The following is a 15,707-nucleotide window of genomic DNA, read 5'->3' as shown; positions in this document are numbered from 1 at the left end:
TTTCACCTTTCTTGAAATGAGAAAACCACTCGTACACTAGTTTCTCCCCATAATGCTATTTGTGTAAGCTGTGTTCAACATCACAACAGTTTCTGTGGCATTTTTCCCGAGCAGGAAACAAAATTTCATAGCTGCATGCTGTTTGTTCTCTTAAATCGGCCATCACAAAAAATGAGGTTTGAGCAAAAGTGCTTTTACAAAAAATTCAGTAACCAGAGAGAACCTCCCCAGGCAATGCCAATGGGTGCACTAACTCAGAGTGAGTTGCTCAATGCTCACCTAGCAGGAAAAATTCATACTACGAAAGCTCTGCCCAGAGGAGCATTTCTACAGTTTTGGATACCCCTCGTATTTTTATTCTGGCTAATGTCTCAATTTTTAAAAGGTTCAATTCCATGTTCATCCCTTTACTAATTGTTTAAGATTATAAATGTTTTATTTCAAAACAGCTACAATAACTTCATCATAAATATGATCAACCTAAAGCCTTAAAAGACTCTTCAACTGGGGCATGCTACAGCCAAGCCTTCAATGCCATTTTGGTCTATCTCTGCTACCACTTTAGCTTTCCTCCAACCCTCTCACCTACCCATCCCCACTCCCAGCCCTCATTACTCAGTCACTCATGAGCAAATAGCAGTCTTGTCCAGGTCTCTAGGAAGCCACACCTGATCCACCTCCTCCCTGCCCACCATTCACATCTCCTACCACTCGCCCTACTCACCAAGCTCCAAGCACATCCCTGGCCATTTTGACCATGCCAAGCATGCCTATATGCTTGTTGTTGTTGACAGGTACCATTGAGTCAGTTCCGACTCATAGCAGCCCTACGTACAACAGAACGATGCACAGCCCGATCCTGTGTCATCCTCGCAATTTTCCTAATGTTTTGAGCCTATTGGTGCAACCACTGCGTCAATCCATCTTGTGGGACTTCCTCTTTTTCACTGCCCCTTTACTTTCACAAGCATGATGTCCTTTTCAGAGACTGGTCTCTCCTAATAACATGCCCCAGGTAGGTGAGACCAAGTCTTACCACCATCCTTACTTCTAAGGGGCATTCTGGTTATATTTCTTCCAAAACAGATTTCTTTGTTCTTTTGACAGTCTGAAGTACTTTCAATAATATTTGCCAGCACCATAATTCAAATGCATTGTGGAAACATGGTAACATGCAAGCTTGTCAGTCTACATACTAAGTCCCAGAACTCCCTTTTGTCTGTATCTAAAAAGCTCATTTCCACATTTTGCTAAAGTCTCCCCTCAAATATAATTTATGAGGCCTTTCCTAACCCCTTTACATAAAACACCACCCAACCCCACTTAAGCCCCAGCCTCATTACCTTACTCTTTTCTCACCACCACCACCACTTTAACACACTGAACGAGCAAAGGTCTCCTCTTAACGTGTAAGCCTCACAAGAAGGCAGAAGGCGTTTGTGCTCTCATATGGCACCTAGTGTATCACTCAGCCCATAATAGGTACTCAATAAGTAGTGCTGAATAAAGAGAGAGAAAGCAGGATGAGGAAAACATGACAATTCTAATTGCTTCTTATACATGTCAATATGTAGGTGAGGAACCTGCAATAAAGATGTGAATCAATGCCAGTTTTCATTTTCATTTTATTCAACCTGAAGAGCAAATGCCAAATGGTAAGATTTCTCTGTTGAAGACTACATATGTAAGAGAACAAAAAAACCTGTAAGCCTTTTACAGCAATGCCTTTTAAGAGTCACAAGATGGAGATGTAGCTTTATGAAGACTGTGCTGGTATGGGAATCTGTGTGTGAACATGAATTTTTGAAAATATTTCTTTTTCCCTTCCCACCTCCTGTAATAGGTTGGAGCAATAGAATGGGTATGTAAAACTCACTGGGTTTAATCAAACTCTGCTTCCTGGTTTTGATGAATATTCTTCAGTAGTATGTTAAGGGGTCTTGAGAGCCCTCAAAATAAAAATAAGTTCCTAGATGTCCTCTAAGCTATGCATCTATTGGTTTTAACATTTTTGTGTCTGGACACTAGTGAGGTGTAAAAAGCTGGCTTGTATCCAAAACAAATAAACCAGTAATAATTCACACTTTTAAGAGTAACCATCAATTTCTCCTCTTTCCATGAAATGTGAAGGGCACTTTTCCATTAGTTATGGAAACTGAGCTCGAATAATCAATTCTATACAGTTGCAAAGACTGTCTCTTTCTCTGGCTGATGGGTGTGGTGGATGGCCTACCATCAAAACAGTTCACTCCACATAGCAGGAAGGCTAAACACTGATGATATAACACTCAACCAATGCTGTCAGCACTCACCACTTCATCCTCAGTCCAGCATTTCTCAATCAGCTTGGGGACGGGCTTCTTCACTAGGCGCTGCAGGGCTTTGCCAGCATCATAACCGCTTTCATGCAGCTGAAACAAACACAAACTTTGTGAACTGCAGGGAAAAAAAATCGCAAGCAAATCAACACAAAGAAGTCTTTGCATTTACTTTCTTAAAAAAATAATCAAGCCTTCCCCTTACCCCCCCCCACACACACACTGGGTGTACAAATAACAGAAAAATGGCAAAGGGAGATAGCAGATGGTCTAAGATATGAAAATAATAATCTATAATTTATCAGGGGAAAAAATGTTTTGAAAATGATGATGGCAACATATGTACAAATGTGTTTCCAACAATTGATGTATGGATTATTATAAGAGCTGTAAGAGCCCCCCAATAAGGTGATTTATTTTTTTTAAGTGTTTCAATAAATATATAAGAAGCAACCAGAATTGACCCTAGACAAATGGGTAGGAAGCCAGGAAGGAAAGAAAAGTAAATAAATAAATAAAAATTAAGACAGTCAGGCAGACATCATTTTACCCAGCGTGGTAATTTGTTCTCAACTCAGCTGTCCCCCAGATGCAAGTGTCCTGGGAGAGGCCAGGTGGAGAACACTTGAGCCATAAGAGGAACAGGATTAGGAACAATAACTAAGTAATTAGAGCATTTGGTGTGTCACAGTGCAAAGAACATTCTTTTTTGAACTCATTACCTCACTTAATCTTATGAGTAAGGTAGTCTCTCATTTAATCCTATGGAATAGGAATGATCATCATCCTATTTTACAGATGAAGAAACTGAGGCACAGAACAATTAAATAAAGCTGCTCACCACATTGGGCTAGTAGGTGGTAAAGCCAGGACTAAAACTTAGACAAGTTGAATGCTACTCTTATTCTAGACCACCTCAGAGAATCTAAAGACATATTACGTATTTCCCCCATAGTATTTAAGTCTTTCAGTGCAATAATTTCATTGGGGAAAAAAAATTAAATTGCCTCAAGTACAGGAGTTTTAAAGAAAATAATTCCACAATATTAATTTTTCAGTACTTAAGAATACACAGAATGTAGATACTGTTCATCTATAAGACAAGACTTCTCCTTCATTAAATCTACTAAACCTATTGTCACTCCATGTCACTCTTCGCAAAGATGTCCTGCACTGGCTTCTGTGACCTCATCCATCCCTTGTTCCTGAGCCCAGCTTACAGATGCAGAAGAGCACGACCCTCTGGCACAAGGGCAGTATGCTTTGGTTAAACCTTGAATCTCCAGGGACTAATAATGCGCTTCAGGTAACATGTGGCAAGAAACATTTGCTAAGTAAGTAAGGCATCTGCTGTTATTCAACCCCCAGGTTTAAATTCATTTATAAAGGTAAGTAAAATATATGGTACCAAAAAATGTACAAAACTATGGAAACCTTTATTGAACAAAAATACCAAAATGTGACACTATTGCTTCTCAATGTCCTCTAAGGTCTATAACCTTCTGAAGTCTGTGTTTGCATGTCTTTAACCCTTCCCCAAAGAATTCTGCATGCTTTGGTTTACATCACATCAAAAATGTCATTTTGGCATCTCTGAGAGACTCAAAATGAATTTCTTGAAACATTCTTTGGCTATGGATACCAAAAAGAAATCTAAATGGGCAAGATTAGGGTTGTAGGGTGGACTTGGTGAGGCTTCCCAACAAAATTCTTGCTACCCGCAAGTGAGCAGCTGCACTGTCATGATAGAAAAACAATTCCTCAGCACAACATTCCCAGCTTTTTTTATTACCAATGTAGTTTTCAATTTTCTTAAAACTTCTTTATAATAAAGTATTCTTGATCACCCTGTGTCCTTCCAGAAAATCTACCCATACTATCCTTTTGGAATTCTCCAAACTGTTACCTTCTAAGATGCCCATCTGAAATTGAACCAGCGCAGAAGACCCCTTGGGAAAATATTATTTTGATTGGATTTTTTAATTTTGTTTTTTAAAAAGTACCCTAACAAGACTAAGGCAAGTACATTACTAAGGGAACTTGTCTGATGCATTATCTACTGATTGCAGAGATGCTTAAACAGGTTTTGTTTGGAATAAACCTATATATGAACTGGAACCGTAACAGTAGTAACTCTGACTTAGTCGTATACTTGGATTCATTTATTGACTATTTTGTTCCAGGAAATAGACCAGGCTCCTGGACATGTAGCACTGAACATAACAAAAGAAGCAGAGACATCCTTGCCCTCATGATGGAGAGATTCTAATATATTCACCTGGGCATAAATCCCTTATTTAAGCCCGTCAGAAGCATTCACTGAGCACACAGGCCAAAAAAAGGCCCTTTGCTAGGAGGACTCAATCTTGCTAAGTCCTAGTTCCCAGGAAACTGAAAACAGGTGGGGATGTTTTGTAGGGATATTGCACTCACAATGGCAGGAGGTTATTAATAACTACTATCACCTAGTTGTAGGCAAAGAGCTATGGAATTAGAAGTGGAGAGAGCCTGATGTGTTTATTCTTTAACTATTTTCTCAGCAACTTTGGTGGCCACAGGACTGGGAACACAGTAAGCTTGTCTTATTATTGTCAAAATGAATAAATAAATGCCTGCGGCATCCCTAACAGATCCCTTATCTTTTTAATTATTCAACTGCTATTGCAAAGAACATTACAAATATCTTTTTAAATTGTTCATTTAGTGAAACAGAGAGTACTAAAAATTAAAATTTCCAGAGCATTCTAACAGTTTAGATGGCAATAATTTATATCCAGGACAAATAAGCTATATTTTGATGAAGGTCTATGATGCTTTAATGACTGCCTTAAAATATGGATTAAATGGAATTTTCTTAAAAAGCAGTCCTATTTAAACACATACACACACACACACACACACACACTCTCTCTCTCTCTCTCTCTTAGTGATACTTGCAACTAATTCAAATTAATCACATAATAAATTCTTACAAAGCTTATGGGAAACCCAGCATTTTAAAAGGTCATTATATTATCTGGATAATCATAATGAGAATGATTAAAAACCAGGGAGTTTGGAGTCAGACTGCCTGGTTTTAAACTCTAGGTCAATTACTAAATGTGCGAACGTTGGCAGAGTTACTTTTTCCTCTGGATGCTTCAATTTTGTCATCTTTGAAAATGAGTATGGGTGACATTAGAAAACATATAATGACTGCTTAGAACTTTATCAGGCACAATACTAGATGTATACTGTTTTTTTTTTAAAAAGAAAAACAAGTTAGTAATCTCTTCACAATTTTAGAGATCTCAGTATAGTGCCTTTTCAAAAATACCAGAAGATTTAACAAACAATAATGCTAGTACTTTATGAAATTTAATTAAAATTTGGGGTAGTGCACAGAAAAATATATCTTAATTTTAAATCTTCGGTGTTAACAGGTGAATTACTCATAAAAATATAAGCTCCGTTCTTAAAAGTGAATTGCTGGGTTGATGAAATTAAATCAAGACATCATGATGATCCTGAACCAAGAAAACCTTTTAACTATAACTGAAAGAAATCTCTCAAATAATTTGGTGAACTTGTTGTTGATGGTTTAGATAAGATGGCTACTGACTGCATAATATTAGAACGCAGTCCTTATTAGAAGGGGCACTTTCCCCTAAACATATCCCAGATTTCAGACTTCCTTTACAAACTTTTATTTCAAATCACCTTAGGGTGCTGATGCAGTTTATGTTGTAAGCTGAGCTTCCTTCCACTAGAGGGTAATTTCTCTCTTTTCAGTAATTCCCTGGCCTGACTATCTACTTCAAGTATTCTAACTCCTGACCTTCTAATATATAAGCCAAATAAATATTTAGAGAATCTATCCTTTCCATCCCTAGACAAATAAAAGTATACCAACAGCGATTTAATAGACAAAACAAAATTAGGATACTGTGTATATGTTCAAGTGTAAGCCTACCTGAGTATCGGCTGAAGCACCTAATTTTACCACAAAAACTATATTAAAAATGTGCTGACACCAGCCTGTGTGATCACGAAGTGTCAAAGGGATCAGGTATCAGGCATCAAAGAACAAAAAATCATATCATTGTATGCTCACCTTCCCAATACAATTGCTGAAGATAAAGGCATGCAAAAGCAAATGTGGTTAAGAACGCTGATGGTGCCCGACTATCAAAAGATACAGTATCTGGGGTCTTAAAGGCAAACAAGTGGCCATCTAGCTCAGAGGCAACAAAGCCCACATGGAAGAAGCACACCAGCCCGTGTGATCAAGAGGTATCAAAGGGATCAGCTATCAGGCATCAAAAAACAAAAAAATCCTACCATTGTGAATGAGGGGGAATGCAGATTGGGGACCCAAAGCCCATTTGTAGGCAACTGGACATCCCCTTACAGAAGAGTCGTGGGGAGGAGGTGAGCCAGTCAGGGTGCAGTGTAGCAACAATGAAATATACAACTTTCCTCTAGTTCTTAAATGCTTCCTCCCTGCCCTCCCGTCCCCACTATCATGATCCCAATTCTACCTTACAAATATGGCTAGACCAGGGGATGTACACTGGTACAGATAGGAACTGGAAACACAGGGAATCCAGGACAGATGATCCCTCAGGAGCAGTGGTAAGAGTAGTGATACCGGGAGGGTAGAGAGAAGGTGGGGTAGAAAGGAGGAACCGATCACAAGGATCTACATAATCTCCTCCCTGGGGGACGGACAACAGAAATGTGGGTGAAGGGACATGTCGGACAGTGTAAGAAATGACAAAATAATAATAATTTATAAATTATCAAGGGTTCGTGGGAGGGGGGCGCAAGAAAATGAGGATCTAATACCAAGGCTCAAAGTAGAAAGCAAATGTTTTGAGAGTGACGATGACAACAGATGTACAAATATGCTTGACACAATGGATGTATGTATGGATTGTGATGAGTTGTACGAGCCCCCAATGATTTAAAAAAAAGATGTGCTGAAAAACTCGGCTTACACGGGAGTATATATGGTCAAGAATTGATTCTGCCTAGGTCTAAAGCATGTGTGTTATTCACTGGGCTATTAACTGCAACATCTGTGGGAGAAAGAGGGCTTTCTACAACCATAAAGAGTTATAATTTCAGAAACCTCCAGGGGGTTTACTCTGTCCTATAGGTTGCTGTGAGTCATACTTGACTCAAAGGCAATGTTTGGTTTTAAAGAACAAACTGAGACAAATGGCTGTTCTGGAAAGTCCTCTTATGACAAAATCGGAAAGCTTCTTTCTAAAGGGACACTTTTAAAAATTTACACGTTTATTCTGCAATGCAGTTTTACAGAGAATGCTAAGAACACCTCTCTTCATATTTTACTGAAAAGCATGAAACAATAAACTTTGAATCAAGGGTTATCCCAGAATACAGCCAAATCTAACCTAAATAGACGCATACAATTTATATAGAATTTAAAGGCTTAATGGCAATAACCAAAGGAGGCAGAGTTAGGTTTATTTTGCATAAAGGACTGGAAAAATACATTAAAAATACAGCAAATAAACTTGAATATGGCCTCATGGGTCCAGAGGGAAGGGGTGCCGAATTGGGAGGGGTGATTGCTATGTCCAAGTAATTCCCTATGTGGAACTTCTGTGCCTGTAGGGTCATGGAACTGTTGGTCCTCTTCCTGCCAATTTACTTTACTCGACAGCCAGTGGTTTCCAATGCGTAAACACAATAGCAAAATTGAAGTGTGTGCCCTTCTTTCTAGCTTCTGGGTAAACTTCCTTTAATAAACTCATCAGTTCATTCAGAGTTGCATCCATTCAAGTGAAGCTCTGCAGCTTGCTGGCAGGCATGTTTCTGTGGGAGAACATGATCACTCGGTGGTGGTGACCAATACTGGTGAAGACTCGCAGCAGCAGCAGCAGCAAGAAGCAGGTCTTCTCTAGGATGATCTTCCTCGATTCCTTCTTAACTTCCTCTTGGGAGACGGGTGAGGCGATTCCACCACCATCTTCCTCCTCTGGCTCGAGAACTTCGCTCTGAACTTGGACCTACCCCACTGCAAGCATGAGAGCCAAGTCTCTCCCAAGGTGAAATGTGGGCCGAGGGGCACTCTCTTCTTGTTGCTATATTTATTCCCGCCTTTTTAGCAATTTTACTGAGAAAATTCTGAGACAGCTGTAAGTATCTTAGTTATATTTTATTAAAGCATTTCATTAAAAATATACTTTTCACATAGTAAAAGTTGTTATGGTCTACATAGCTTTAGGACAGTAAGATTACCTTTAGGGCAGTTTTGGACATCCACTGGAGTTCCATTCATTATTCATTCAACAAATATGAGGCTTCAAAAAAATTCATGGAAAAATGTAATTAAGCACAATGCAATTTTCCACGAACTTATGGAAGTCCCTAATATTTACTGAGCGCTGAACTGTGCCAGACACTGTTCTAGGTCCTAGTAATAGATAACTAACATTAGGAACGTCTGACAGTGCCACACAGTCAGAATACACAGAAGCACTGTTCCACATATCCCACCGAGTCTCTAGAGGCCTGAGGGCCTGCCATTTACCCTTCTTTCTTTATAAAGATCAAATATGCATCTGAGGATTTTCTTTCTTCACATGGAGAAACAATAATGTTTAAGGATGGGCTAAACTGGATATTTTGACTGCATTCCTTGTGTTAAGAAGATATATTTAAGTTCACCAAAATACTAGCTATCATATGTCTCTGAAAAATGTCACTAAAGAGATTCCCTTCTGGAATCCAGGACGGATGATCCCTTCAAGACCAGTGGTGTGAGTGGCGATACTGAGAGGGTAGAGGGAGAGTGGGTTGGAAAGAGGGAACCGATTACAAGGAACTATATGTGACCTCCTCTCTGGGGGACAGACAACAGAAAAGTGGGTGAAGGGAGACGTCCGACAGGGCAAGATATGACAAAATAACAATTTATAAATAATCAAGGGCTCGTGAGGGAGGGGGGAGTGGGGAGGGAGGGGAAAAATGAGGACCTAATGCCCGGGACTTAAGTGGAGAGCAAATGTTTTGAGAATGATGAGGGCAATGAATGTACAAATGTGCTTTACACAATTGATGTATGTATGGATTGTGATAAGAGTTGTATGAGCCCCTAATAAAGTGATTAAAAGAAAAAAAAATCCCTTCTAATACACCATTGATTTTTCATGGATGAAATGAATTTCATGTTAAGTATTATATGGGTTTCACAATTTAAGTGCTTGATTGTGACCACACAGATAAGGTATCTCTAGCTTTTCTGAAAGTTTGCTTTCTATCACTCTGCTGTTACAAAAACCTATCTTAGTCCTTTCTTGCTTGTGGAAAGAAATCTGAAAAGGGCTTTTACCACCTTTATGAAACACGGTGAAGGGTACAACAAGCACTGTGCTGGCTTTGCTGCAAGTCATGGAAGCGGCAGCCAGTACCCCAAGGCCAGAACCACTCAGCAGCTCACGCACCAAACTGCTTTGGTTTTGAATCATGTCTGTGACCAATTATGCTAGTGTCATTTTAGGTTTGTTTTGTGTTATCTGCTATTTTATTCGGTTTGGAAGGTATTTTGGGGGGTTTGGGAACATGCAAATGATTTTCTTGTATAAATTAATGGCAATTGCTTTTTCATTTTATGCCATTTTCTACATTTTGATGTAGAAAAGGTTTCACAGAAATGCTCTACTTTCACATAGTGGGAAAAACCTATATATGTAGAAGGTAGTCATATGGAGTGAAGGTTTCCCCAAATTGCTAGGGTAAAAGGTCCTCTAATGTGAATAAGATTTTCTACCATTTCCCTAGAGAAGATTGTTCAGAAAAATTACAATGAGGGCAGGAGCACCTTAAATGCCTCTTAGCTTCACTTTGTAGCCACGGAAAAGCAATTAAAGCAAGATAATTATATCTCACTGTCCATTCTACAACCATGTTGGGCTGGTAAAATCTGGAATTAATGCAATTTTAATATAGAGTGTGGAACTACTGCCCCTGCAGTGTGGAAGGCCTCAAAACACAGGAACCAAGCCAGAGCATCCTGATTTGAGCAGCTTCCCATCTTGGCAAGCTATGCACTTCTATCTTACGCAGTTCTCGCCGACCCACAAGTGGCTATAACATCGTGTCTTTCATTGAGCAGAAACCATTGTGATCAAATTCAACACTAATTTTAAAATACCTAATAGTCTAGGGAGCATCTACTTAGAAATCTGCCTCTTCTCTTTATCACCATGAACCACAGAAACGGGAACTGCTTCCCATTCCAGGGACAAGAGCACACAGACCACCTCAATCTCAAGCTATTGTTATAGCCAACATCCTGCTACTACCCCATGTCTACGAGAGAACAAAACCATAGGGTTAGTATTTAATGCTTCTGTTTCTGCAAACTGCCCAGCTACTTACCCGCACACCCTTTCCGGCCACACATTTGAACCAGCCAGTCCTAACCCTGCACATCTCCCTCCACCCCTCCTGAAATGCCCCAACGGTCCCACCCCTATATAGGAGGGGTCCTCCCTGAGGTCCGGGCTCAGTCTTTGGATATGATTCCACTGAGTCATGTGCTGGCACAACAATGAAGTTTTTCCTTTGCTACAACCCACTTGGCATCCAGTAACAACACAACTTGCACTTCCACACAAGTAAAATCTGTTTCTCCACACACCCCAAGTCAAGATCTGGGGGTTCAGCTGGGGAATTTGATAACAAAATCTACTTGAGTCCCTCCATCATGCAATTGCCCCCGTGGCTGCTTTTTACTAACTTGTCCTTTGGGCACTAGGCTCTTGCCCCACAAAACCCCCAACTCTGTGTTCTTTCCTTCATTGCTGGTGTGGTCTCTGTGAAGGAATTGAGGGAATTCTTCCCCCAGGTCGTCTCCAGCCTGCTATGCTACACCTCCTGCCTCCTGCAGGCGATTCCAGGAACCTAGCCAGGGTCGATTGTAGATGCAATGGTGGCCGAAGACAGGCATGAGAGAACTACATGAGGTGGATGTGGAAGGAGGCTATGGTGGTAAAATGAGAGCAGCTTATAGCAGAGTCCTGGATTGGAACACCTATGATGAGGGCACTCACTACACTGGCTGACTCAGAGCCAAAGACAGTGTGCCATATATGCCAGTCGCTTATACACAGTATTTCAAATGTCTTCTGTAGCCCGGGAGAAAGAGCCTAGTCCTTGACTTGAGGCAGGACACAGATTCTTATTTCCAACTTGGTCACAAATCAGATTGTTTCATCTGTCAAATGGGAGTAACAACATCAGCCCTCACCTGTTTCACAGAACAATGGAAAGCATTAAATGAAAGACAGTGTCAAGATACTTTGAAAAGCAAAGTAGCTATTTACTGGCAAGCTTCTTCAATTAATAAGTGATACTTACTAATACTGGCTCCTGGTATCATTAAGGGGTGCACTTTCATGGCTGTCCCCACCTATACTCAAATAACAGAGGGCCAGCAGAGCAACTATGGCAGGGACTGCACTCCCAGAGGGCTGGGTGCAGCCTCTGACCTCCCTGTGATTAACAGGGGGAAAAAGATGGTGCTGCAAGAAGCAAACATATTTCTACATAATTGTCCAAGTTAAATCTGCTCCCCTCACTCTGCCTAACAAATCATTCCTGCTTATTACTTTCTATAATTTAATGTATATAAGTGCCTTACTGGCAAGCTTCTCAAAAAATAAATAATACTTAATGACTGCCTACAGTTTAATTAACTCATGATTGAACTTCTCATGGATTGCTATAATCATTAAATTATATCCTTCCTCAAGACTGCCACGGATGGAAATCTTGTTTTAACTTTAACTCGCTAACCTAAACACAATTCTGAAATTTCAGCAAATCTGTACATTAGACAGAGAGGGATGAGGTTTTATAACGCAAGGGCAAGGTTAAATTCAAATAAGATTGAGAAGGTGCACGTCCGAACCACCTCATTTATATTACAGCCGTCATTAAACATCTCTGGATCTCGGTCAGGCTGATTAGCATACATTCCTTGTATTACTTACTACAAGGGTTCAAGTTTCTGCTCCGGCTCCTCATCTTAGCTGCCATTTTCTGTCTGCGTGATGTGGCAAATAAATTTCTTTTTGGCATGGCTCAGCTGTCAGGCACCTCTGTTCTATAATGAACCCATGAATTACATCTCCCTGCTCTGACATCTCTGGTTTCACACATCAAAATATTGTTCTCCAATTGTAATTTATAACTTAATTATAATGTCCCTTTTACTGTGACCTTTTTAGATCAAATGGCATTGCATCTGGCAGCTTCTGCTACACCAAAGCTTCCTTTTGCAATTATAGCCATTTTATTAAAGGTAGAAAAAGCCTATCTGAATTAGGCTGCATTCAGGCTAAATATTATGTAACTGCAGTTCACTGAGAATGATATTACATTTCAGTGTTTTGCTCTATGCAAAATATGCTGTTTATCCCTGGCAAGAAAAATGCCAGGATGACTTAGAGAAAAAAAGGTGGGTTGTATTGTAAAATTATTCATGCAGTCTTAATTTTCTCAGCAATTAGCTTAAATGACAACGATCTTGCTGAAATCTTCCCAAGAAAAAAACTTAAAAGAAAAATCCCTCACGGGAGGGGTAAAAAAGGAGGATATATCAAGGGCTCAAACAGAAAATATCTTGGAAATGATGAGGGCAACATATGCACAAATACACTTGATGCAGTTGATGTATGGAGTGTTGTGGGAGCTGTCAGAGTCCCCAATAAAGTGATGAGGGGAAAAAAACAAGAAAATTCCTCACAAACCATAATTCACAGGTGTCATAGTACATTTTACTGCATCACCAATGACCTAGTTCCAATGGTATTTTAATAATATAGTCTATACTCATATATAAGGAGGCTTCAAAGAGCTCATAGAAAAACTCCACTATCTTTTAATCCTATTTTTTCTGTGAACTCCTTTAAGCGCTCTTGTACACATTAAAAACTAGAATCTAAACCAGGCATCATCCTCAAACTACGGCCCGCAGGCCATATGCGGCCCACTCGCCGGGTGTTCTTGCCCCCTTGTTTTTTCACTTCAAAATAAGATATGTGCAGTGTGCATAGGAATTTCTTCATCATAGTTCTTTTTTAAACTATAGTCTGGCCTTCCAACGGGTCTGAGGGGCAGTGAACTGGCGCCCTGTTTAAAAAGTTTGAGGACCCCTATCTAAATTATGGGCAAAATATTTTTCTTGACCATTGTCATTTGACCCTACAGAACAGAGCAGAATTCCCTGAAGTGTTTCCAAGACTATAGTCTATATATCCGTCGCAACCCTTTAATACAGTTCCTCATGTTTGGGTGACCCCAACCATAAAATTATTTGTGTTGGTATTTCATCACTGTAATTTGGCTACTGTTATGAATTGTCATGTAAATATTTGATATGGAGGATGTATTTTCATTGTTACAAACGGAACATAATTAAACAAAGTATAGTGATTAATCACAAAACAATAAGTAATTACATATTGTGAAATATTTATGAGTTTTCTGATGGTCTTAGGTGACTCCAGTGAAAGGGTAGTTCGAACTTCCAAAGGGGTTGCGATCCACAGGTTGAGGACCACCGGTCTACAAAGAAGCAGACTGCCACCTATCTTTCAAGCCTTGGGTAAAAATTCGCAGGTCTTTAGTTAGCAGCCGAGTGCTTAACCACTGTGCCACTACAGCTCCCTCATTAACCCACTATGGAGGCAAATGAAATTTGCCTAAACATTCTTACAGGAGCTTATCTTAGAGATAATAGCACAGGCACAAAACTGAAATGGTGAGAGTAGAGTCCAATTAATTTTCAGAAGGAAATACAGAGTGACTGAACTGACACACCTCCACCCCGCCCCTGCCCTTTCTGAGTAACTACACTGCTCTAGGAATGACCCCAGTCCAAATAGGAAGGGGACCAATATTTGAAAGCCTCACACAGTATGCTGGTGACTGCAGTGGGGCTTTCTGACGAGGATTTCCTTATTCCTCACACCACTGATGTGGCATGAGAAAACCGAGAGGTTCAGGATTTTGTTCACAGTCACGCCCCCAGTAGGTGGCAGAGCTAAGGTTAAGCAATAAAGCTGTGTTCTAGGAGGAAGACCAAGACTCTTCCCTGGGATTCTGTGGGGATGATGGGTAGTAAGAGGACTGGTTTTCCAGCTGCAAGAGATCAGCAGGGGGCACCATCTTTTATTAGCGGGGGTGGGGCTTGAAGCAGGAGTGGGGGGGGTGCGGGGGGAAGGGCACAGGACAGAGGGAACCAGCAGCTCAAAAGAGGAGACACACATAAACAAAATTAAGGGAGAAAAAAAGGTCAGGAGGGAAGTGCACCCTATGGCCCGAAGATATACTGAACCATCTCCATTCAAGAGACTAAGAGAAGCCAATGAAATGTGGCAGAAAAGTGGTAGAACTAGGAGACCGGCATGGAAGCAGAGCCTGGGCGGTATGGTAAGGCAGGAGGATGCTAGTGGGGTGGTGAGCTCCCAGGCACTTTTTCTGGAGAGTTGGTTTGCTAACCCACAGAATGGGGAGCTCAATTCAAGCCTTTGGGCCAAGGTTTACTGGTGAGGCAGTGTTCCTGCTACATAATCAGCAGAATTGAAAGAAATTTGCAACACTTCCCTGAGCAGAGCAGAGGCCAAGAGATGTTGAGGGTCTGAGTGAGACAGCAGCTGTGGGCATGGTTAGGATGAGGTTATCCTTATGGAATAACTACTCCTGGTGCTGAAAATAGTGACCTATTGCTTCTTTAATAAAAACCACAATTGTGAGTTGTTGTTAGGTGTCATTGAGTCAGTTCTGACCCATATCAGCACTATGTACAGAACAAAACACAGCCTGGGCTTGCTCCATCCTCACAATTGTTCCTAAGCCTGAGCCCATTATTGCGGTTACTGTGTCAGTCCACCTCCTTGGCGGGCTTCCTTTTATTCACTCCCCTTCCACTTGACCAAGTATGATGCCCTTCTCCAGGGACTGGTCTCTCCTGAAAATATGTCCAAAGTATGTAAGATGAAATCTTGTCATCCATGTCTCCAAGGTGCATTTTGGAGTACTTCTTTGGAGTACTCTTTCCAAGAACGATTTGTTTGTCCTTTTAGCAGTCTGTAGTACTTTCAATATTCTTCTCTAGCATAATTCAAATGTGTTGATTCTTCTTCAATCTTCCTCATTCAATGTACAACTTTCATATGCATCTAAGCCAATGTTAAATACCATGGCTTGGGTGAGGCAAACCTTAGTCCTCAAAGTAACATTCTTGTTTTTCAATACTCTAAAAGAGGTCTTGTGCTGCACATTTATCCAAATGCAATACATCTTTTTGATTTCTTGACTGCTGCTTCCATTGTGGATCCAAGCAAGAAAAAATCCTTGACAATTTCAACC

The 15,707-nt window shown here is 40.4% G+C and overlaps 1 protein-coding gene across 1 annotated transcript in view; it reads right to left on the bottom strand.

Annotated features, from left to right (window-relative positions):
• The window catches only part of LOC101647535 (arginine-glutamic acid dipeptide repeats protein), a 207,628-nt gene that overhangs the window by 133,462 nt on the left and 58,459 nt on the right, over window positions 1-15,707 (bottom strand). The window contains exon 5 of the mRNA XM_045298782.1: window positions 2,313-2,411. Within this exon, the coding sequence (XP_045154717.1) occupies window positions 2,313-2,411 (99 nt within the window). The remainder of the gene's footprint in view (window positions 1-2,312; window positions 2,412-15,707) is intronic.

The sequence above is a fragment of the Echinops telfairi genome, unplaced genomic scaffold (assembly GCF_000313985.2).
Source record: "Echinops telfairi isolate 266 unplaced genomic scaffold, ASM31398v2 ScPeMD7_7457;HRSCAF=8495, whole genome shotgun sequence".
NCBI lineage: Eukaryota > Metazoa > Chordata > Mammalia > Afrosoricida > Tenrecidae > Echinops > Echinops telfairi.
Note: the sequence above shows the minus strand (reverse complement) of the source record. Positions and strands in the feature narration are given on the sequence as shown.